The sequence below is a fragment of the Bufo bufo genome, chromosome 1, assembly GCF_905171765.1.
Source record: "Bufo bufo chromosome 1, aBufBuf1.1, whole genome shotgun sequence".
Classification (NCBI taxonomy): domain Eukaryota; kingdom Metazoa; phylum Chordata; class Amphibia; order Anura; family Bufonidae; genus Bufo; species Bufo bufo.
Window position 1 is genome coordinate 646229665 of NC_053389.1, and position 25769 is coordinate 646255433.

General features: G+C 41.9%; 1 protein-coding gene across 2 annotated transcripts in view; it reads left to right on the forward strand.

Annotated features, from left to right (window-relative positions):
- NEDD4 (NEDD4 E3 ubiquitin protein ligase) overlaps window positions 1-25769 on the forward strand; it is a 205323-nt gene that overhangs the window by 116831 nt on the left and 62723 nt on the right. For both annotated transcript variants that reach the window (XM_040413915.1, XM_040413913.1), the window contains 2 exons: window positions 13600-13650; window positions 23771-23832. In XM_040413915.1, coding sequence (XP_040269849.1) covers window positions 13600-13650; window positions 23771-23832 — 113 coding nt within the window. The remainder of the gene's footprint in view (window positions 1-13599; window positions 13651-23770; window positions 23833-25769) is intronic.

Here is a 25769-nt window from a genome sequence, read left to right on the forward strand (position 1 = left end):
TGGCGCTCACAGGAGCACTGCTGCCTTCTCAAAACAGCTGATCGGCGGGGTCCTGGGTGTTGGATTCCCACCACTCAGATACTGATGTCCTATCCAGAGGAAAAGTCATTAGTAAAAAAAAATAATAATCTAAGAAAACTCCTTAAATGCATGGGAGAGTTGGTAGAGATTGCTGTTAAGCCATCAACTATTGAAGGTGTATGGGCACTGTTAGTAAAGGAGGCCCAGGAAGTTCTTTAAGATAGCTGAATTCCTAACATCCCTAGGCCGAAGCTACTATCTGTTTTGTCATACTGGCTGTCAAGGAAATTATTGCAGCTGCTTGGAAGGAAAAAACATTGAGGACAGACCTCACCTATAAGTATGATATTTAATTATAAATTAAATGAGTATTGCAGTGCTGCGATATATTGATAACCTATCCTAAGGATATGTTATCTATCAGATTGGCACCTCTGCCAATCCACTAGTGCACCTGCGAGTGCAGCTTCTTCTTCAAAATTACCTGTATGCCCTCTCCTTCACAATGGGGGCACAATGTAATTACAACCATTCATGAGACGAGTAGTTGTAAGTACCCTGTGCCGGATCCCCGCCAACCTGATATTGGTGGCCTATCCTGAGGATGGGTCATCAGTACTGTAGCGCCGCACAAGCCCTTTAGTTGTTCAGACAGAAAATGGGCAAACACTGCTTGATGGTTGATCATATACGGCATTAAGAATTGTTTGTTGGAATCACATCTCCCTGTGTGCTGCTGATGGCAGGTTCACACCTTCATTTAACTGATCCAGCCGAGAACAGCCTGCCAGAGTTCACCGGATCCAGCCTAGCCGGATAACGCCATTTACTGTCAGACTCCATTGACTATAATAGGACCATGCCGCTTTCCAGTGAAATGTTGACTTTTGGCCGGATGAAAACCAATGCATGCAACGCAGGATCCAGTGAACTCCAGAAGGCTGTTCTTTACCAGCTCTTCTCTTGCATTAAGGTGTGGATTGCGCAGTAGAAAATGATTTGCTACAAGAAGTCTAGATGTAACCCTGGCTTAAAGGGGTTAAACCTTAATTGATTTGAATCCTAATAAAGCTAGAAGCAGCCCTGTAGCTCACATGGAACCAGAGCCTGCATTCATTGCTCCAGTTGATCAGCTAGATTCTTTTGTATCTGGTAGCCCAAAGGGCGTGTCCTTTCTTAAGGGATGTGTCCTTTCTACTACAGGTCTCTCCCTATACCTGATGCAGGTTCTAACAGTAGATATGGCTGGAGGCAGTTGAAGGATGGAATTGAGCATGTGGAACCGCCTCAACATGTGTACATGGACATTACTAAACAGATTAAACACCAGGGGGCGTCATTATAATGAAGTAATGAAAATATCTCACAACTTGAGCATTTTTTTAACCGAACGTTCATTACAAAAGTAACTAGTTTTTCTTGTTGAATTAAAAAATCTAACATTTAATGGTGGCAACCGTATGCATCTGAAAAAAACCACGGGGTTTTTGTATACATTAACATTTCAATGGGCATGCAGTTTTTGCTGGTGAAATTATGGTATTAGCAGCAAGATTGTGTAGCCATTAACTGGTAATACATGCAAGTGTGGTCTTGCGACTGTATGTGGCCTTCTCTATGTGGGACATTACCCTAAGGCCTCATGCACATGGCCGTTGTTTGGGTCCGCATCCGAGCCGCCCTTTTTTGCAGCTCGGATGCTGACCGATTCACTTCAATGGGGCCGCAAAAGATGCAAACGGCACTCCGTGTGCTGTCCACATCCGTTGCTCCGTTCTGTGGCCCCGAAAAAAAAATATAACATGTCCTATTCTTGTCCGCGCTTTGCGGACAAGAATAGTTATTCTATCGACGGCCTTCCGTTCCGCAAATTGCGGAAGGCACATGGGCGGCTTCTGTTTTTTGCGGAGCCGCGGTTTGCGGACAGCAAAAAGCGGAATGGTCGTGTGCATGAGGCCTAAAGGTCTGATGAATGAGCAAACACTCGTTCATTAGGTGATCATGTCTTTCGGCAAGCACCTACATTCACTGTTTCTGGGCAGCAGGACTGCCTGTGTAGACAGGGATCTGCCGCCCAGAAACAAGGGTTTTCTATGGGTACAAGTGATCACTGTAGCGATTGCCATACAGTTGTGGCGTTTGCTGACATGGAAATGCAGCCCCTTATCTGGCTGACAGGCAATTATCAGGCAATGTTTAGTTCGTTCCCGATATTTGCCTGAAACATCGATCCATTTAAAAGGACTGTAAGGCCGTGTCAGTGATGCATCCGTGAAAAAAAGCATACGTGTTTCATTCGTGAAGATGTCCATGGTTGGAATGGGTCCGTTTTTGACCATCCGTGTGTCATCTGTAATTCACTGACGTTGTTCAGCTGAAAATCAATTTCCAAAGAATCTCCCATCAGTCTTCAGTTCAAAAACGGACGCACCACGGATGCTATCCGTGGTGTGTCCGTGATTTTCGCGGACCGATAGACTTCCATGGGCGAGCTTGGTCCGTGTCATGGATCAAATTAGTGCATCTCTCCGTGATTTTTTTTTCACTGACCCACTGTCAGTAAAAGAAATACTGAAATGTGAACAGACCCATTTTAAATCAATGGGTACGTGTGCTGTCCACACAAAATGCGTACAGTGCACGTCATAAAAAGATGGAAATGTGGACAAGGCCTAAGAGCTAAAAACAAATTTTGATCGATAATTAGTCAATAAGGGCATGTTACCTATAAAAACTGGTGTCTTAGACCTCTTGCACACAACCGTGGTTCGTCATTTTTTGCGGCTCGTGTACGGACCCATTCACTTCAGTGGGGCCGCAAAAAATGCAGACAGCACTCCGTGTGCTGTCCGCATCCGTTGCTCCGTTCCGTGGCCCCGCAAAAATTATAGATAATGTCCTATTCTTGTCCGTTTTGCGGACAAGAATAGGCATTTCTATAATGGGCTGTCTGTTCCGTTCTGCAAATTCCGGAAGGCACATGGGCGGCATCGGTGTTTTGCGGATCGGTGATTTGCGGACCGCAAAACACGGCACGTTCGCGTGCAAGAGGCCTTATTGTTGTAGGCTGTAGCACATTGGTGTTAATGGCACAGTTTATTTAATAGGTAGCTTTATATGTCACGGGAGGCTTAATCTGTGCACCACGTGCAAGTCATCTGTGCTAAATATTGATCTTTTCGGTAGTGCCTTGTTTGAGGTGGTGACGGGCACATTTATTTTCAGAACGAGGGAAAAGGCATTCTGTGTGGATTTCAAATAACTGCTTGCTGATCGCTCCTGCTGTGTCTTGTGTGAAGCCATTTATGCCGTTCTGTCTGGGACATTCTAGCAGAAAGAATGTTGGCTGAGAAAATGGCTGTATTGAGTCTGGATTTGTAGAAGCTGCTGCAATAGTCCAGATCTCTGTTTATTTTCTTTCCTGTTTGAGTTGATATTTTATATTCCCTCCAATAAAAATCTTGTTCTACTGCTGCACAACGGTAGACTTGTATGTGAAGGCTAACCCAACCTGCGTCTGGACAAATCCTAAAATAGGTCAGACATGTGACCTAATTGATTTTCGTGTTCGTTGAAGTGGCGCATTTATTGAAGAATGTCTTTGGAAAGTATTCAGGAGCCCTGAATGACCTTGCACATGCGGCTGCAGAATGGCACCTTGTTGAAGGCTCCGGTAATGAGCAGCCGCAGGTGTTTATTCCTTGTGTTTTTCTTTCCACTCTAGAAGATGGAGTCGCTCCACATTTGCAGGTAAACATTTTGCCGTTGGATACAAAGAGAACTTCTGATGTGAAACTCTTGTGCGGTGCATATGGTGTCCTAATCATTTTATATCGCTGTTCATTTCATTGGGAGGCCTGAAGGAGTACTTGACATTCCATCAGTGGCAAGGTTTTTAATTACTGTATTTTTTTTTAGAGCAGGACCTGTTTATAGATTTCTGTTTCCTATTTGAACATAGTCCGAGGATTTCATTACTGCCACGTGTTCTCTGGCATTTGGTTTATTAATATTGTCCGACATTTCACGCTTGCTTCATATTCATAAAAGGTTTCTGGGCTGTCTTTGACATTAAAGGGGTCGTCTCACTTCAGCAAATGGCATTCATCATGTAGACCAGGGATGCCCAACCTGCAGCCCTCCAGCTGTTGTAAAACTACAATTCCCACCTTGCCCCTGCTGTAGGCTCTCCAGGCATGCTGGGAGTTATAGTTTTGCAACAGCTGGAGGACCGCGGGATGGGCATCCCTAATGTAGAGAAAGTTAATACAAAGCATGTGATTGTCCATATTGTCTCCTTTGCTGGCTTGACTAATTTTTCCATCACATTATACACTGCTCATATCCAGGGGTTGTGGCCACCCCTGCAGAGCAGATATGAGGTGGCCAGGATGAGAGCTGGATAGCATGCATGCCTATGCGACTTCCCACAATCCCAGCCACCAGAGAGGCCAGTGCCTTTTCTTATAGTGTGCAAGCACGACCACCTCTGCAGGATTGCAGGGTAGTCATAAATCCTGGATGCAAGCAGTGTGATGAAAAAATGAATCAAGCCAGCCGAGTAGGCAATATGGACAATTATAACTATATGCATTAACTTTCTCTACATGATGATAAATGCCATTTGCTGAAGTGAGACAACCCCTTTAGATTGGTTTCCCCATCATGCACATTTATGGTAAAACTGTTAGACTACTTTCACACAGTCAGTGTTTGAACAGTGCTTGATCAGTTATTGTGCAGATCAAAAACACAGAATAGGAGCATATTCTTCCATTACACCTTATGTCTGTGTAGCCTCCATTCCTGGTTGTGTGTCTCATTCACTGATGGAAATCACTGATCAAACATGGACTGTGGGAAAGCAGCCTTAGGGCTCATGCACACAAACATATTTTCTTTCCTTGTCTGTTCCATTTTTATTTTTTTGCAGACCATATGCAGAACCATTTATTTCAATGGGTGCGCAAAAAAACAGAGGTTGCCCCATGTGCATTCCATTCCGTTCTGCAAAAAAAATAGAACATGTCCTATTATTGTCCACATTATGGACAAGGGTAGGACTGTTCTATTAGGGGCCAGCTGTTCCATTCCGCATAATATGGAATGCACACAGACCTCATACGTATTTTGTGCGGACCGCAAAATGCATACGGTCGTGTGCATGAGCCCTTAGAGGTGCCATAAATGGGCAAAGGTGTGACCACTGAGGCCAGGGACGTCCACAATTCACATAGCAAATTTTTTTTTTATTATTGAGCAGAATACATTTTAATTTAAAAAGAACTCCCCATTGGCCTCACCCACTTTATCCGACTTCTATGTCAGAAAAAGTGAAGCAGCTGTTTCAAAAATATGACACCCATTCTGAACAGTATATTTATCAATGTATGTACACCATAACTGTACTGATTAATCTCCCCCATACAGCTATAAATCACTGCTTCCCTTCACATATTTCAAAACTGTCTGCCTGGAGCCACCACTAGGGGGAGCTCAGTGCTAATGAATTTATACTGTAATTGTGGTAATCTCTGTGCACTGAGCTCCTCCTAGTGGCAGCTGCATGAAAATGCAGTGCTTTCATGTTGGGAAGAGAGGAAATTCAGAGCCGGGCCCTATGTCAGTTACGTTGTCTTCCTCCATTGAAGGTAGGCCACTGACTGAGAAATTGGGTGTAGAGAGATGGCCATGCATTAAACAACCGGTTCTCTTTCTGGAGTACCTACATACCATGGGCAGCACATTTATTTGGTGCTTAGTAATGCATTAATTTCCCCTGGGACAACTGTAATCAGCGCATCCTTTGAAAGTCCAATTTACGTGGCTTGTGACCGCAAAGTTAAAAGTGGGGCTCCAAATGCTGAAATATTGTGCCAACAACACAGTCACATTCAGTTTTTCAGAATGTGGTGAGAAGAGATCTGCAGCACTGATCTCTATTGCTTCCAAGAGTGGTGCACTGATCTCTCACTGATCACACACACAAATGCTATACAGTGGAGCAAAAAAGTATTTAGTCAGCCACCAATTGTGCAAGAGAGGCCTGTAATTTTCATCATAGGTATACCTCAACTATGAGAGACATAATGAGAAAAAAAAAAAATCCAGAAAATCACATTGTCTGATTTTTAAAGAATTTATTTGCAAGTTATGGTGGAAAATAAGTATTTGGTCAATAACAAAAGTTCATCCCCTTACTTTGTTATATACCCTTTGTTGGCAATGACAGACCTTTTCTGTAAGTCTTCACAAGGTTTTCACACACTGTTGCTGGTATTTTGGCCCATTCCTCCATGCAGATCTCCTCTAGAGCAGTGATGTTTTGGGGCTGTCGTTGGGCAACACGGACTTTCAACTCCCTCCAAAGGTTTTCTATGGGGTTGAGATCTGGAGACTGGCTAGGCCACTCCAGGACCTTGAAATGCTTCTTGCGAAGCCACTCCTTCGTTGCCCAGGCGGTGTGTTTTGGATCATGGTCATGCTGAAAGACCCAGCCACGTTTCATCTTCAATGCCCTTGCTGATGGAAGGAGGTTTTCACTCTAAATCTCACGATACATGGCCCCATTCATTCTTTCCTTTACACAGATCAGTCGTCCTGATCCCTTTGCAGAAAAATAGCCCCAAAGAATGATGTTTCCACCCCCATGCTTCACAGTAGGGATGGTGTTCTTTGGATGCAACTCTGCATTCTTTCTCCTCCAAACACGATGAGTTGAGTTTTTACTAAAAAGTTCTACTTTGGTTTCATCTGACCATATGACATTCTCCCAATCCTCTTCTGGATCATCCAAATGCTCTCTAGCAAACTTCAGACTGGCACAGACATGTACTGGCTTAAGCAGAGGGACACGTCTGGCAATGCAGGATTTGAGTCCCTGGCGGCGTAGTGTGTTACTGATGGTAGCCTTTGTTACTCTGGTCCCAGCTCTCTGCAGGTCATTCACTAGGTTCCCCTGTGTGGTTTTGGGATTTTTGCTCACCGTTCTTGTGATCATTTTGACCCCACGGGATGAGATCTTGCGTGGAGCCCCAGATCGAGGGAGATTATTAGTGGTCTGGTATGTCTTCCATTTTCTAATAATTGCTGCCACAGTTGATTTCTTCACACCAAGCTGCTTGCCTATTGCAGATTCAGTCTTCCCAGCCTGGTGCAGGTCTACAATTTTGTTTCTGGTGTCCTTCGACAGCTCTTTGGTCTTGGCCATAGTGGAGTTTGGAGTGTGACTGTTTGAGGTTGTGGACAGGTATCTTTTATACTGATAACAAATTCAAGCAGGTGCCATTATTACAGGTAACGAGGGGAGGACAGAGGAGCCTCTTAAAGAAGAAGTTACAGGTCTGTGAGAGCCAGAAATCTTGCTTGTTTGTAGGTGACCAAATACTTATTTTACGGAGGAGTTTACCAATGAATTCGTTAGAAATCCTACAATGTGATTTCCTGTATTCTTTCCCCCCATTCTGTCTCTCATAGTTGAAGTGCACCTATGATGAAAATTACAGGCCTCTCTCATCTTTTTAAGTGGGAGAACTTGCACAATTGGTGGCTGACTAAATACTTTTTTGCCCCACTGTATATGTACATATATAGTTTGTAAATAATACCACTATACCAGGACCAAATATTACCACTAACCCTAATATCACCAATGATACCACTATGAAAGGCCCATCACAGCATTGCCACTTCCAGTACCACTACATTGTGCCTCTCTAATATTACTGTACTGTTACAAAATAAAAACACTGTACAAAGACCAATATTACCACCCACCATGTAATGGTAAGAAACCACTTTTAAACAGACACTCTGCAGATTATATAAGTGAATATACGGTAGTACAATTATTCGAATGACTCGCAGGTGACTTCTTCTTTGATTGTATTGCTTTACATTTTCCATCTTTTTCATCATGACTACTTCTTCCAGCCATGACTTGTCTACAAAGTTTGCTGTTCACATATCTTTGGCTCCTCACTTTTCCAGCAGCCCCCAATATATGTAAATTATACACAAACTCCCCATCCTGTTTCTACCCACAATTCTTTTCCAGTTTCTATTACAGTACCTATTGCACTGCAAAGTGCTCCAAAAGCTGTACTTTAGAAATAACTGCATCAGAATTGCCCTTGCCTATCTACCACTCAGATGGCCCCCTGAAAATAGTACTCTGTGGCAGATGTCCTTACGTGATTCTGTGTACCATAAGTGCTTACCTAACAATGGAAATTTCATTTGGATGTTCTAGAAGTTGACACGACTAGAAACAATGGGTATAAAACATAAAGTGGAAATCTACGTCCTACAGTCCAAAATTCTGGTTTCAAAAATTCACAAAATAGGGCTTTATAACTCGTTTGGGCTTCTATGCACAAACATTTGGGGACATTATTACACCTCTCTAGTTGTAAAAAATGTGTATTATAGAGTATTTGGTTGGCTATGTAAATTATTTCAGCGCTGCGGAATATGTTGGCGCTATGTAAATAAAGATTAATATCGTTGTTATTATTTTCTCTCCAGATTTATCAGCTAAGTGGAGTTAAAATACACAAATATGCCCATTCTAACTCCACTAGGGGTTGGCATACAAAAACTGCAGATATAAGTGTTAATATCAATGCAAGAAAAACTGACCAGTAATTCCCCTCATCATAAATTCCTCCTAAAATCTTTGTGCTGAGCCTTTTATTTTTAATACTTTTTTAATTGCAAATCCACATCTTGTATAGCCCACTTATAGTTGCATCTGTGATTTTATATACTTTAGGCCTCATGCACACGACCGTTGTTTTGGTCCGGATCCGAGCTGCAGTTTTGGCGGCTCGGATGCGGACCCATTCACTTCAATGGGGCCGCAAAAGATGTGGACAGCACTCCGTGTGCTGTCAGCACCCGTTGCTCCGTTCCGTGGTCCGCCCAAAAAATATAACCTATCCTATTCTTGTCTGCGCTTTGCGGACAAGAATAGGCAGTTATATTAAAGGCTGTCCGTGCCGGTACGCAAATTACGAAACGCGCACGGACGCCATCCGTGTTTTGCAGATCCGCTGTTTGCGGACCGCAAAACACACAACGGCCATGTGAATGAGGCCTTAGGCTCATGCACACGAACATATCCGTTTTGCAGTCCACAAATTGTGCTTAGTGTCATTTCTTTTCAACTCCTCTGGAGAACACTAGGACTTGTTCTATCTTTTTTGCAGGGCCACGGAACGAAAATACGAATGCGGACAGCACACTATATTTGCTTTCCACATTTTTTGCAGGCCCATTGAAATTAATGGTTCCACGTCCGATCTGCAAAAAATGCAGACCAAACATATGGTTGTGTGCATGAGGCCTTATATTTACACTTGTACATTGTAGTTTTAATTAAAATCATGCTTTGTCCTCTTCTATAGTTGACTATGTGGACCTCCTCAGTTAAGGGTATCTGCTGTAGTTAGCTCCCACCCCCCTCTGCCATATTATTATTTTTTTATACATCTTTACCTCTAGCACCTCCGCCTTTTGGTAACTCTTTAAAAGGTGAAGTTTCTGTACTCAGACGAGTAAATGAGTCCATTGAACATCTATGATGGGCTTCTTGGGCAGGAATGCATCTGCTCCCTCAACCACTTCTCAAAGGACTAGTTCAGCAGTTATTAAGAGACTGGAGGGAACTTGTTCTGAGGAGCCCTAGACCTCTGTGAGATTCGGCTCCAGCTTTAATGCTCCTTCCTAACACTCTAACCTTTGTGTGACACTCCACAACACCACGAAGTCAGGCTACACCCAGAGGAACACGGACCAGGCACAGAAAAGCCTGTTCTGTACAGTTTATATACAGTAGAGGAAGTGTTGTATGAATGAGGTATTTGGCTGCACCCATACAGTTAATCAAATAATGAGTAGTATGTCTATTGGGATACAGTGTACAGTATCCACTCAGGATGGATATGCCACAGAATTGTTGGTGGTAAGTCCGTACCATTTACAGTAGCAGCAAATCTCATTCCCATGAAATCTGCATGGATATAGACCTCAATGCAATGCATAGAGTGAAATCCCCTCCACCGCAAATGACTGGTCCGCAATATACAGGCACAAGTTGTCGGAGCGGAGGCATGGATCGGAAGCACCAGGAAGTGCTTCCGTGGCCTTTTGGCTCAGTGTCTCCGCATAGCAAAAGATAGGACATGTCCTATCTTTTCCATATATTGCAGATCGCGGACCCATTCAAGTCCATGGCTGCAATATAGGATTCACACGGCTGGTGCCTGTGCATTGGTCCACAGCAGGGGCAAGGATTGCTTAAGTTCATGTGAATGAGGCCTCACAGCAAATTGCAGATCTGCTTAACACGGATACCGACCGTGTGCGTTCCGCACTTTGCGATTCTTTTTTTTCTGTGTATAAATGTCTATATCACATGTTCTATCTTTTGCCTGTTAACAAATTAGTCGCATGTCTGGCAGTCTGTGTTCCAAAAACTAAAATCTACGCCTGGCGTAGACTTTAGACTTCTTTCACACTGGCGTTTTGAATTCAGTTTGTGAGATCCATTTCAGAGATCTCACAAACGGTTCAAAACGGATCAGTTTTGCCCCAATGCATTCTGAATGGATAAGGATCCGTTCAGAATGCATCAGTTTGGCTCCGTTCCGCCTCCATTCCGCTCTGGATGCGGAGACCAAAACGCTGCTTGCAGCGATGCGGAGCCAAACGGCTCCGTCCTGACTTACAGTGTAAGTCAATGGGGGCGGATCCGTTTTCACTGACACAATATGGTGCAATTGAAATTGGATCCTTCCCCTATTGACTTTCAATGTAAGTCAGGACGGATCCGTTTTGACTTTGTTCTTCGTAATGCAAACGGATCCGTTCTGAACGGATACAATCGTTTGCATTATAGGTGCGGATCCGTCTGTGCAGATACCAGACGTATCCGCTCCTAACGCAGGTGTGAAAGTAGCCTTAGCTATAACGCTAGTTTCAGGTGTAAGTTATAGTAAGGGTACTTTTACACTTGCGACCAGAGGATTCCTTCAAAATTTATGCAAACTGATGGCATTTGTCAGACGGATCAGGATCCTGATCCGTCTGACATGCATTGAAATGGTGGATCCGTCTCTTCGGTGTCATCCAGAAAAACGGATCCGGCATTTTTTTTTTGCTTTCTGAGCATGCGCAGACTGCAAAAACGGATCAGTTTTGCCAGAACACTCGGGGTTGGATCCGGCATTAATGCATTTTTAATGGGGAAAAATGCCGGTGGATCCGGTGTTCCGGGATTTTGGACGGATATAAAATCGCAGCATGCGGTTATATATTTATGGACCTGACTGTATCTAATAGTAAGTGGCACTGGGGGTTATAATTGATCTAATAATCGATCTTAGAAATGTTGAGCCTGATGGACCTGTCTCTCTTTTTCAACCAATCTAACTATGACTCTAATTGGTTGTTTTGGGAAAATCACTGCAGGACACTTATGAAACACGTTCTGCCGTTAATATGGTGTAAAAAAGTCGCAAATTGTGGCACACACCATATGTGCAGCATAATTTACGACTTTGTAAGCTTATTGGCACTTTTCCAAAATGCTGTGGAAATGGGGTGAAGCTTAATGGGAGGGGCTTTGCATCGCCCACCACATTTCATATACTTTTTGCCAGAAACTGGTTAACGTTCTAGCTTAAATCTATGCTAGTACTGGTGCACGGCACCTGATTTATTAACTGGCATCTGCTTCTTAATAAATGCGTCTCAGGCCAGTGCAGGGAGATTAAGGCTGGCATATTGATATGCCAGTCTTGATAAATGCCCCTCATTATGCTTTCTTTCATCAAGTTTTAAAGGGGTAATCTGAGACTAAATCAGACCTACAGACATGGTGGACACTCGCCTGGTCCCTGCTGCTGGATTCAGTCTGTTTGGCTTCCGGACCTGCACTTCCATTTCCCTCTGCACCAAAATCAACATCTATCGATGGGGCGTCAGAAGACCACTGCGTTTAATCACAGGTCGCAGCGGTGGCCGGCTTCCCTTGTGTCACAGACATCTATTTTTATAACCAGATTAGTTGATTGCCAGATAAAAGCAATGGAGTGTTGTGGTTCCATAGACGATAGTTGGTTTATTCATTTTGCTGATTTTTACACTTTTCGTTATAATGCTGTGACACAAAATTCACTTTTGCTGTTTTTTCCTGGCACTTCTATTGTGATTTTTAACCTATTACACGCTCCAGAAAATCAGAAGCCGTAGTGAGAACATGTCCAAGAGTCATTCATGCATTGATGTCCAGACCAGATTTTGCCTTTTGGCATTCTGCATTAGGCCTCATGCACATAACTGTCCGTGTGTTTTCCGGATCCGTTTCTCCGCTCTGCAAAAAGATAGAACATGTCCTTTACTTGGCTACAAAATGTGGACTACGGGCCCAGAATAGGTCTGCAAAAAATGCGGATGCTATATGGACGGTATCTGTATTTTGTGGATCCGCAGTTTGCGGATCACAGAATACATACGGTTATATGCATGTGGCCTGACTTAGTTTTAGGCTACATGCACACGAACATTGTTTGTTTCTATGTCCGTTCCGTTTTTTTTGCGGATAGGATGTGTAACCATTCATTTCAATAGGTCCGCAAAAAATGCGGACAGCACACTGTGTGCTGTCCGCATCAGTATGTCTGTTCTGTAGCCCCGCAAAAAAAATAGAACTTGTCCTATTCTTGTCCGTTGTGCGCCCCGTGGTCGTGCTGCGGGCCGCAATGCACGAGCATAGTCCTTGGGGCAGCGGATCACGGACCCATTTACTTTAATGGGTCTGCGATCCGGCTATTCCGCAAAAAGATAGGACATGTTCTATCTTTTTGCGGAACGGAAGTACGGGACAAAACCCCACGGAAGCACTCCGTAGTGCTTCCGTAGGGTTATGTTCCGTGCTTCCGTTCCGCACCATTCCGGATTTGCGGACCCATTGAAGTGAATGGGTCCGCATCCGTGATGCGGAATGCCCACGGAACGGCACCCGTGTATTGCGGATCCGCAAATGTGGTCCGCAATACGGCAACGGGGCGCACACGTTCGTGTGCAGGAGGCCTTAACCTCACACGTGGGGAGTTATTACTGGCCCTGGTTGGAAACGATTGGGCCTTTATATGGGAGGAAGCAATCAAATGGCATTACTGTTGCATGCTGTTAGCTTATGATTAGTTTTTTTTATTTTTATTGCTAAGGTTTATTTTTTTATTTTTTTATTTTTTTCACTAGATTACATTTTGCATGCTTAAAAACAGTATCAGGTCATGTAATAAAGGCATAGTGACTGGTTAGGTGCAAAAAGACTTGACATTTTCCCTTAAAAAAAAAAAATAAACTTATTGGGAGTTTAAAGGTGTGAAGAACGGAGGCCTGTCGAGTTGGCCGCCTGGATATTCATAAATGTCTAAGTTTTAACAAATTTATGTGAGTGCAGAATATTAATAATTGTGTAAAATGATGTTGATCCAGATGCGCTCTCCCACTGAATGTAATGTAATGTTATTTCTTCATTTTCTAACAGCTGCTATTTTTCATTTGTAGACCAGAGATGACTTTCTTGGTCAAGTGGATATTCCTCTCTACCAGTTACCGGTATGTGCTGTTCTCCTCCCAGCTGTTGACGTTCTGTTCTCTGTAACCCTAATCTGTTGATCACAAGCTAGCTTGCTTTTCTTCATTTATATGAGACCATTAAAGATGATATGTGTGCTCCGTTCAAGTACAAAGCAAGCCTGCCAGAACAGTTTGGTTTGAAGCTCTGCTACTGAGAATACGGCAGGGTATCTGGCTTTGTAAATCTGAAAATAATTAACCGGTTGTTAGCCGGCGGACGCCAACGTTGCCAAGTGCTTTGCATTGTTCTTGCACGCAGCCAGCTCATCATGTGGGGAAGCGGTTAACTTACAGTAAGAGATGTAGACTGGATGTGCTGCCAGGCAGGCGTTTCACTGAGTGTTTATGGCTATGACTGCATTACAATCTACATTTTATAGCAGGCATCCTAGTTTGGTTTACCCGTAAGCCTCTCCAATTAGTAGACTTATCTAGCATATGTTACAGTTTCAGTAACTGTTTTGCCGCTGTGTACATATTGGTATGCGGGGCTCAGACAGTTGACACTGAATTTGAGACCGCTAGTGTTATTTCTACATTTAACCACTTAAAGACCGGGCCATTTAACCCCATTCCTGACTAGGGACATTTTATTCTATTCGGTTATGTAAACAATTTTTCCTCCTTTCTTTCAGTGATATATGAGGCTTTATTTTTATATCACTTTTATTTTAGTATTTTTATAATAAAAAATAAAAATAAAATGATGCTACCTTTCTGTAACAGTCACTTAAATATATGGGATGTATGGGTTATGGCTATTGGGGACAGGACTCGAAGCTGCATGTGATGGCTTTTTTGTTTTCTTTACATATATACATATATATATATATATATATATATATATATATATATATATATAAAAATAAATTTATTATTTTTTTTTTTTTTCCATTTTGTGCCTTTCAGGGCATTTAACGTTGTTGTGTTTTTTAAAATAATTTTTATTAACATTGCTGATTTATCCTGTAGCTGGGCATTACAGCCCCCAGAAAGTTGTACAGGACAGTATATCCTCTCTGCATAACTGATCTGGGTCTAATAAGGTCCAGCTAGCTCCACAGACTCTTGACCCCCCCAGTGGTCACATGACCACTAGGACCGAAGAAGGAAGCGGCTATGTGTTTGTCAGCCACAGACATTTAACCCCTCAGTTGCAGTGGTCAGTTGTGATTTCCCTTTTTTTTTTCGGCACTTCACCTCCCCCAAGAAATTGAATAAAATGTGATTAAAAAGGTGTACACAGACCAAAGATGGTATCACTGAAAACTGCAGATCGCTCGGCAAAAAAAGAGCCCACACACCGCTCTGTAGACATAAATATAAAAGAGTTATGAGGATATGGCAATGCAGAGAAAAACAAAATTCCAAAGTTTTTATGTATTTTTTTAAACTGTAACCGCCATTCTATTTTTATTTTCGTAATATATAGGGGCAGTGATACTAACCATTTTTGTAATATACTTTAATTACTGAAATCATATATTTCTAATAGAAAATAGCTCTAAAGTGGCCCATTTTGAACCTTAGCAACGCTCCTCTGTCTTCTGTTTAAATAACAGTGGAGACTTGTAAACAGAAGACAGAGGAGCGTAGCTAAGGCTCAAAATGGGCCACTTTACAGCTATTTTGTAATAGAAATGTACGATTTCAGTAATTAAAGTACATTACAAAAATGGTCAGCATTACTGCCACTATACATTACACAAATAAAAAATAGAATGGTAGTTTAAGTATTAATACACAGGAAAAACTATATAAATATGGAATCATCGTAATTGTACTGACCTGGAGAATTGATACAGTCAGTTTTACAGCATAGGGAACTCCTGTAAAAACGAAACCTATGAAACTATGGTGGAATTAAGTTTTTCCAATTACACCCCATTTAGACAATTTTTTTTTTTTTTTACACTTCCCACTACATCATATGCAATCTAAATAGGTGCCATTAGAAAGTACAATTTGTCCCGCAAAAAACAAGCGCTGATACATCTATGTGAATGGAAAAATAAAAAAGTTATGCCTCTGGGAAGGCGCAGAGTGAAAAATGAAAATGCAAGAACTGAAAGGGTTAATCTTGATAAATTCTGCACATCTGAAAGCTGAACACTTTTTCGTAGAAATGCTCCAACCCACCTGGAGAGGTTTTGCAGCTTTTTTTTTTTTTAAAAACTCTCGCTGATAACATTTGGCATGAAACAACTAAACCGTGCCCACATTCAAATTACGTTTCAAAGAAACGGCAAATGTTCTGTAAAAAACTAAAAGGCCTCAAATTTTGGTTCAAAAAGGCACTTGCGCCAAAATTTTCAATGTACAATCTTGATACATTCTCCCCCATGTGTTTGCACCCTAAAGCTCTCAAATCAGTTTTGTGGTAATTTCAGCAACAGATCTGCGACGTGTGAATATCCCTAACCTTTCTGTTTTCCTATTGGCTTGCCTAAACTGTTGAATGTATCTGACAACAAGCTTGTTGACAGTTTCCAGTAGGAAGCAGCAAAACTTCTGCACTAGGCTATAATACTGTTTGTAAGGGTACTGTTACACAGGTTGATGCCTAGCCATAACAATCACTAGAAGTCAATTGGAGCTTGTTTAAAGGATGTATACTGTGGGGCGAATAGATTAATTTTGTCTTCTTAATGTTTGCGTATTGTTGGCAGCACATCCCATTTACATGGAAAGATGTGTTGCTGACAAATGATGAGTTTTAGGATTGCTGATGTGATCAGCTGACAAATGAGCATTGATTGATCGCTGCCATATTTACACAGGCCAGTGATCAGGATCTTGTCTTCTCCTGAATGCTGGTTTGGCTCATTATGCACCCTTGTAGAAGGTGATAAATGACAAATTGCAGAATGACCCCAAGAATGAAGGATTCCCCTCTCCGAATGAAGTGGTAGTGCTGTGCTCATGTTGGTCCACCGCTCCAGTGAGGGCTGATGAAGACTCTGTCAGTCCCAATGAATGGAGTGACATTCTACTGCTCCATTCAGAGAGAGGACTCCAGAATTGGTTGCCTTCCAGCAGTCAGATCCACCTGCAATCCGATCAACTATGGGTACTTTCACACTAGAGTTCCGTCCTAGGGGCGCAATACCGGAAAAGAACCGATCAGTTTTATCCTAATGCATTCTGAACGGAGAACAATCCGTCCAGGATGCATCAGGATGTCTTTTTGACTTTTTAGGACGGTCTGGCCTAAAAAAAACTGAACACTTGCCTGAATGCCGGATCCAGCATTTTTTTCCATAGGAAATGTATTCGTGCCGGATCCGGCATTCAAATTGCCGCATTGACGGATCCGGTGTTCCGGTCTGCGCATGCACAGACCTTTAAAAATGCGAAGAAAAAAAAATACCGGATCCGTTTTGCCCGATGACACCGGAAAAACAGATCCGGTATTGCAATGCATTTTTCATACTGATTGGGCATTTTTCAGACTGATCAGCCTGAAAATGCCTGATCAGTCAGAAAAAATGACATGCGTTTGCATACAGTTTGCCTGATCAGGCAGGCAGTTCAGGCAACGGAACTGCCTGCTGGAATCAAACAACGCAAGTGTTAATTTTGCATATATAATAAAACCTTTAATGGAATAATTGTCAACATGTTGAAAGATTTCCCAAACTTTATGTAGATGAATGTAATGACTTTTAATTAAATTTAATAAAGTTCTGCAACTTTCTAATATGTTTTGTGTTTCAGTAGATCTGTTTTCCAACATCTTTGTTTCATCTCAGACAGTAGTACCATTTATGACGCTAAGGACTCGTACAGACCTACAACTTTTCTGAACTTGTTTCTAGTGTGGACAGTGCCTCTTTGAGGTAAATGTCCAGTTCTGTCAGATGCTGCATGCAGTAGGTACTATAGCGTGGATACTGTGGCATACAATATAGGCCAGACAGACAGATGAGGCTGACTATCTTGACAATCGTCTGCTCATCAGTGGATTTTCCATTTTAATAATTTTTTTCCTGTAACACATCACCTGATGTGTTAACCCTGATTCTGCAGTTTACAAAAACACCCCATATGTGGTTGTAAACTGCTTTATGGGCACTTGGCAGGATGCAGAAAGAAAGGAGCGCCATATGGATTTTGGTGGGCAGATTTCACTGAGATAATTTTAAGTTGCCATATGACATTTAAAGACCCCTCAGGCACTCCTAGAGTAGTAACTCCAAAAAAGTGACTCCATTTTGGATATTACGGGATAAGGTTACTGTTTCATTGGTACTATTTTGGGGTACGTATTATTTTTGATTGCTCTATATATTACGTTTTTTGTGAGGCAAGGTATTTAAAAAATGGGTGTTCTAGCAGTTTTTTTATTTTTTATTTTTTTTAAAGGCATTCACCTGACTGGTTAGATCACATGCTATTTTTATAGAGCAGCTTGCTATGGATGTGACAATATCAAATATGTCTACTTTTATTTTTATTTTGTTTCACTTTTACATAATAAAGCATTTTTTTTTTGTTTTTGTGTCTCCATTTTCTAAAAGCCATGTATTTATTTTTTTTTTTTCTGCCAATCATCCTGTGTAGGGGCTCTTTTATGCGGAAAGAGTTGACATTTTTGTTTGGTACCATTTTTGGATACATATGATTTTTTTGATCAGTCAGTATTATACATTTTCTTGCAAGGTGACCAAAATATGGTTGTTTTGGCACAGTTTATATTTAACTTTTTTTACAGCTTTCACCTTAGGGGGTAGATCATGTGATATTTTTATAGAGCAGGCTGTTACGGAGGTGACGATTTACTTAATTTATCAATTTTTTTATATTGGGTTTTACACAATTAAAGCATTTATTTTTTAAAGAAAATCATGTTTTTGTGTCTCCATTTTCTGAAAGCCATATATATATATTTTTTCCGTATAATGGTCTTTTGTGGGGGTCATTTTTTGCAGCATGAGGTGATTGATAGTATTTTTTTTAAGGTTGCATATGACTTTTGCTTGGTATTACACTTTTTGTGATGTACGGTGATAAAAAATTGCATTTTTGGCACAGTTTTTATTTTATTTTTTTACAATGTTCACCAGACGGGTTGGATCATGTGATATTTTTATAGAGCAATACCTAATATGTCTGTTTGTTTTTTTTCTTTATAAAATATTTAGTTAAAAGCATTTTTGAAAAAACTAAATCATGTTTTTGTGTCTCCATTTTCTGAAGGCTAGATTTTATATTTTTTGGGCAATTGTCTTATGTAGGTGCTCATTTTTTGCGGGATAAGGTGACTGTTTGATTGTTATTTTAGGGCACATACGACTTTTTGATGTCTTGCTGTTGAACTTTTTGTGATGTAAGGTGACAAAATATGGCTTTTTTTTACGGTGTTCACCTGATCGGGTGGATCATGTGATATTTTTATAGAGCTGGTCATTTGTTTTGTTCCTTTACTTGAAACAAAATTTTTTTGTTCAACTTTTATTTAATTTTCGTTTTGTCCCACTATGGGTCTTCAACATTTCAGGGTCTGATCCCTGTTTCAATGCAGTACAACACATCTGCATTGTACTACATTGACTATCAGTGTGTTATTACACAGTGTAATACCCTGATAGTTTGCCTTTGAGACCCAGCCTTGGTGCTGGGCCTCATAGGTCTCCGTAGTTGCCATGCCCCAAGGCCTTTGAAAGAGAGGAGAGGGAGCGCAAACCTCTCGTATGCCGTAGTGAGCGCTGACCGCGGCATATGAGGGGTTAATCCACCGGAACTGGTGTTGTCAGTAACAGCCGGGCCCTGCCGCTGATCACGGCATCGCTTCTCAGGCAGGGGAAGGACCGCAGGACGAGAATGTTCGTACTGGAGCGCCAAGTACTGTCAGTTTAGTACGAGCATTCCTGTTCAAGGTCTTTAACGACTTCACATCCGCCCACAGCATATAAACGTCCTATGGGTGGATGTTTATCTCTGAATGGACTTTCTGGAACGTCCATTCAGAGATTGCAGCTGCACACTAATCGTGCAGCTGCCAAGCGGGGGGCCCGCTGTCAGTGACAGCAGGGCAACCCAGAAAGAAGGCAGGGACAGTTCCCAGGTGTCCCTGTCATCTAGATCGCTGTATACACAGCGCTCAAAGAGCTTTGTGTATACAGATCAGGAAACGCTATGCACTTCCTGTCCCGTCCCGGTGGTCATGTGACTGCCAGGCCCGGGAGAGTGCAGGATCTGTCAGGTTTTCCATAGACCTCGATCAGCCCTGCACTAAGGCGGTACAGCCTCTCTGGGGGGTGTATTTCCCCTGAAACTGGGGCTACTATGTCAGCCCCAGTTATAGGAGAAATCAATAGTGGGGAAAAAAAAGGGAAGTTAAATGTCCCCCAGAGGTCCTGTATGACCTTATGGGGGATGCAAAGTGTAAAAATAAAACAAAAAAACTAATTGAGTAATTAAACTTTTTATATATTTTTTTAAATAGAAACAAAGAAATAAAATAGACACAGTTTGGTATTGCCGTATCCGTAACTACCTGCTCTATATAAACATATCCCATGGTACACCCCGTCCGATAAACACCATAAAAATGGTACCAATAAAACCAATGGGATTTAGTACCAGTGGCTCACCAATATACACTTAATATAGAGATGGTGCTCTCTCCTAGGAAAACACCCTTCTCCCAAATACAAAGACTCAATATAGAAAAAACTATTGGAGGGCACTCAAGTATCTGGAGGCCACAGAGAGCATCTATCTAGTATGTAAAAAACTATTCTTTAATTATAGAAAACCAAATATACAAAAGACATGTAAGACCTATAAAATCACATGTGTAAAAAGGTAGGTGCCATGACAAAATGCATATTTACGTAGTGTCTATCAAATCCTAGTTCTATACTCACTCCTGTTTGAGGTCCGATAAAGCGCAGTGATCAACGCATATAGTATAGTTTGGAATGAGATAATGTTGTTGCACCATGCACTCAAACCATTACTAAATTGTGTGGATCAATGGTCTGCATCAATTGCTGAATACATCAAGATAAAATAGCAATTAAAAACAAAGGAAATAAGATAAAAATGCAGCAGTGTTCTGTTTATAAAGCTGTACTTCGATAAGCAATGTTCAAAGTAGAAGAAAATATGCAGGACAAGGAGACACAAGTATCGGATGAAGATCAGATGGGAGTATAATCCTCCTCACTTTACGCTGTAAATTGCCATATGTTCCTCATATATTCACATAAGTTAACTTGGAGGACTAGTAGTTGCCGCTTTAAATATCACTTGGGCTATCGCCTTCAGGACGGTTATAAGTTCGAAGTTACTTTGTATAGTAATGTAGTTAATTATTGTTAGTCTATAGGTATGGTTATATTACCATTACTTTTTCATTAATGTTAATAGACATATGCAGTAGTGGCTGTATTATCCATCCGTCGGCCCGGAGTTTATATGCAAGATGTCTAGATGTATCGCAGCGATCCCTGATAGTGTCGCTGTGTCAGCGTCTCGCGCAGCACCGATGTCTGTGTGCGGGATACGTAGATGTAGCGCAGCAGTCTCTGATAATTGCGCTATACCGGATTCACACGTGGCGTCCCACGTGGTATCAAGTCTGCCGGTCTGTTCTGCGCTTGAATACGGATAGTCGGTCAGAGTAGTGTAGCGCTCCAATTCACCAATATGGGAATGCATTTTGTCATGGTACCTACCTTTTTCCACATGTGATTTTATAGGTCTTACATGTCTTTTGTATATTTGGTTTTCTATAATTAAAGAGTCGTTTTTTACTATACTAGATAGATGCCCTATGTGGCCTCCAGATACTTGAGTGCCCTCCAATGATTTTTTCTATACTGTACCAATAATAGAAAATCGCTCAAAAAATAAATAAAACTATAGCTCTCAGAACATGGAGACATTAAAACATAATTTATTTGTTTCAAAAATGCTATTATTGTGCATTATACATATTAGGTATCGCCGCGTCTGTAAAAAAACAGCTCTGTAAAGATATCACATGACCTAACCCCTCAGGTGAACACCGTAAAAAAAAAATTAAAACGAAAAGGCCATTTTTTGTCACCTTACATCACAAAAATTGCAACACCAATCGACCAAAAAGGCGTATGCCCCCCAAAATAGTACCAAACAAACCGTTGTTTCATCCCACAAAAAATGAGGTCCTACCTAAGACAATCAGTCAAAAAATTTAATAAAACTATGAATCTCAGACAATGGAGACACTGAAACATCATTATTTTTTTGTTTAAAAAATGCCATTATTGTGTAAAACTTAAATAAATAAGAAAAAGTATACATATTCGGTATTGCCACGTCCATAATGATCTGCTCAATAAAAATGTCACATGACCTAACCCCTCAGGTGAACGCTGTAAAAATAAATAAATAAAAACTGTGCTAAAACAACCAATTTTTTGGTGACCTTGCCCCATAAAGTGTAGTAATGATCTAAAAATCGTATGTAGCCAAAAATAATACCAATAATGGTACCAATAACTCGACTATTTCTGCAAAAAACGAGCCCCTGCATCTGATCTATAAAAATAGCACATGAGCTACCCTGTCAGATGAATGTTGTAAAAAATAAACAGTTACCTTGCCTCACAAAAAACGTAATATAGAGCAATTAAAAATCATATGTACCCCAAAATAGTACCAATAAAACTGGCCCCTTATCCCCTAGTTTTCCAAAATGGGGTCACTTTTTGGGCGTTTTTACTAGGGATCGATCGATTATCGGTTTTACCGATATTATCGGCCGATATTCAGGATTTTGACCGTTATCGGTATCGGCATCTATTTTGCCGATATTCCGGTAACGTATGGGGAACAAGGATCGCGCTGCTGTCAGCGCTCTGTGTTCCCTCAGCAGCACAGGGGAGAAGGAAGCAGTGTCTCCCTCCCCCTGTGATGCTGCTGCCGCTGCCGCCAATGAGAGGAGAGAAGACAAGAGGAGGGGAGGGGCTTTGGCCACTGCGCCACCAATGATGTTAACTCACTTATTCATTCAAATTGAACAGGAGGCGGGAGCTGGCTGCAGAATCACATAATAATAAAAATATTCATTTTCCGCACGTGTGTAGGATTTTTTTTTTTTCAAAAATGAAATTTCACAGAATATCGGTATAAATTATCGGCTATCGGCCTGAAAGTTCACAAATTATCGGTATCGTATCGGCCCTAAAAAAATCAATGTCGGTCGATCCCTAGTTTTTACTGTAAGGGTGCATCAGGGAGGCTACAAATGGGACATGGCATCTAAAAACCAGTTCAGCAAAATCTGCCTTCCAAAAGCCGTATGGCGCTCCTTTTCTTCTGCGCTCTGCCGTGTGCCCTTACATCAGTTTACGACCACATGTGGAGTTTTATATTTTTTACCACTTAATAGTCCCACAAGAGGACTATAACAGACAACATTCTGACTGATTTTAAAATGAAATGCATTATCCCTATAGTGCATTGCATTTTAATATCCGTGCTATTCTGACTGAAGACTTTACTGGGGCCTACATGAGACCCCAGCCAGCCTTCACACACATCAGCACCCCGCAATCACATTTGCGGGGTGCCGATGGGAGACAGAGGGAGTGCGCTCCCTCTGTCAGCACTTTACATGCGGCGGGTGCCATTGCAGCGGGGGACCCGTGCAGTGCTTAGACTGGGCCGCTGTAAAAAAGCGGCGTCCCAGCCTAAGGCCCCTTAGTGACCGCCGTAAAAGGCGTATGGGTGGGCACTAAGGGGTTACGATTGACTACAGTCAAGAAGAATTGGCATGGAGCAGCAGTTCTAGCATTCTGGGTTCAAATCCGACCAGGGTCAACATCTGCATGGAGTTTGTATATTCTCCCCTTGTTTGCATGGGTGTCCTCTGGGTTTCGTCCCACATACCAAAGACATGCTGATTGGGAATTTAGATTATGAGCCAAACTGGAGACTGAGTGATGATAATGTCTGAAAAGTACTATGGTTTATGACTTCTCTAAAGGATGTAGAAATATAAAAAATCATTCTGCAATGTCATGATTTAAGAATCCTCATTATAGTCAGCATTAAAACAATTCTGTTTTAGTGCTGGTGCTGATGTCTCTGCTTTTTTTTTCAGACTGAAAATCCGCGGTTGGAGCGACCATATACATTTAAAGACTTCATCCTTCATCCACGGAAGTGAGTACTGTACATGTGCATTGCATATTCTGTGCAGCTGGGTGGTTAAAGTATAAATTCTAAAGAATTACTTGTTGGGTGCTGTCAGCCCCTAGATACTTAAAATTGGTCTTTACGTTCATACCAGAAGGGGGATTATTTTTTGGTAATTATTATTTAAAGAGAGAAAACTGTCACCACATTTTAGCACCGTTAGCTAATACCGCTGGCCCAGATTTACTAATGTGTTTGTGCCAAAAAGTGGCACAATTTGGCACGTCTAGGGTTTCTACATTTTGTGACATGCTGTACAAGGGACGTAGCAGAAAGGGGGAGCTTCATTTGAAGGGACAGGACCTAAGATGCGCCATTTTGCACCAAAATTCTGGCGTAAACCTTTATCTCAAAGTAAGCCATACAATAGTTAGTATAGAGTCAGAGAAGTGTCTATCCCTGCACCAGATTCATCATCCAGTCTGAGCTACTGCAAAAATGATTTCAAGCCCAAAATGAGTAAAATGCAATTTGACCCTGAAGGTGTCCATAGTCTTTAAAACGTCAGTAACTTTTCACAAAACTTTTGATGTCATAGAAACATATTAAAAGTTAGAGCTATGTATCAGTGTTGTGTCTGCCGCATGTGACCTATGTATTAGTGCCATGTGTGCCGCATGTGACCTATGTATTACTGCCATGTGTGCCGCATGTGACCTATGTATCAGTGTTGTCTGCCACATGTGACCTATGTATTAGTGCCATGTGTGCCGCATGTGACCTATGTATCAGTGTTGTCTGCCACATGTGACCTATGTATTAGTGCCATGTGTGCCGCATGTGACCTATGTATTAGTGCCATGTGTGCCGCATGTGACCTATGTATTAGTGCCATGTGTGCCGCATGTTACCTATGTATTACTGCCATGTGTGCCGCATGTGACCTATGTATTAGTGCCATGTGTGCCGCATGTGACCTATGTATTAGTGCCATGTGTGCCGCATGTGTCCTATGTATTAGTGCCACATGTGACCTATGTATTAGTGCCACATGTGACCTATGTATTAGTGCCATGTGTGCCGCATGTGTCCTATGTATTAGTGCCATGTGTGCCGCATGTGACCTATGTATTAGTGCCATGTGTGCCGCATGTGACCTATGTATTAGTGCCATGTGTGCCGCATGTTACCTATGTATTACTGCCATGTGTGCCGCATGTGACCTATGTATTAGTGCCATGTGTGCCGCATGTGACCTATGTATTAGTGCCATGTGTGCCGCATGTGTCCTATGTATTAGTGCCACATGTGACCTATGTATTAGTGCCACATGTGACCTATGTATTAGTGCCATGTGTGCCGCATGTGACCTATGTATTAGTGCCGCATGTGACCTATGTATTAGTGCCATGTGTGCCGCATGTGACCTATGTATTAGTGCCACGTGTGACCTATGTATTAGTGCCACGTGTGCCGCATGTGACCTATGTATTAGTGCCATGTGTGCCGCATGTGACCTATGTATTAGTGCCACGTGTGCCGCATGTGACCTATGTATTAGTGTCATGTGTGCCGCATGTGTCCTATGTATTAGTGCCATGTGTGCCGCATGTGACCTATGTATTAGTGCCATGTGTGCCGCATGTGACCTATGTATTAGTGCCATGTGTGCCGCATGTGACCTATGTATTAGTGCCACGTGTGCCGCATGTGACCTATGTATTAGTGCCACGTGTGCCGCATGTGTCCTATGTATTAGTGCCATGTGTGCCGCATGTGTCCTATGTATTAGTGCCATGTGTGCCGCATGTGACCTATGTATTAGTGCCGCATGTGACCTATGTATTAGTGCCGCATGTGACCTATGTATTAGTGCCATGTGTGCCGCATGTGACCTATGTATTAGTGCCACGTGTGACCTATGTATTAGTGCCGCATGTGACCTATGTATTAGTGCCACGTGT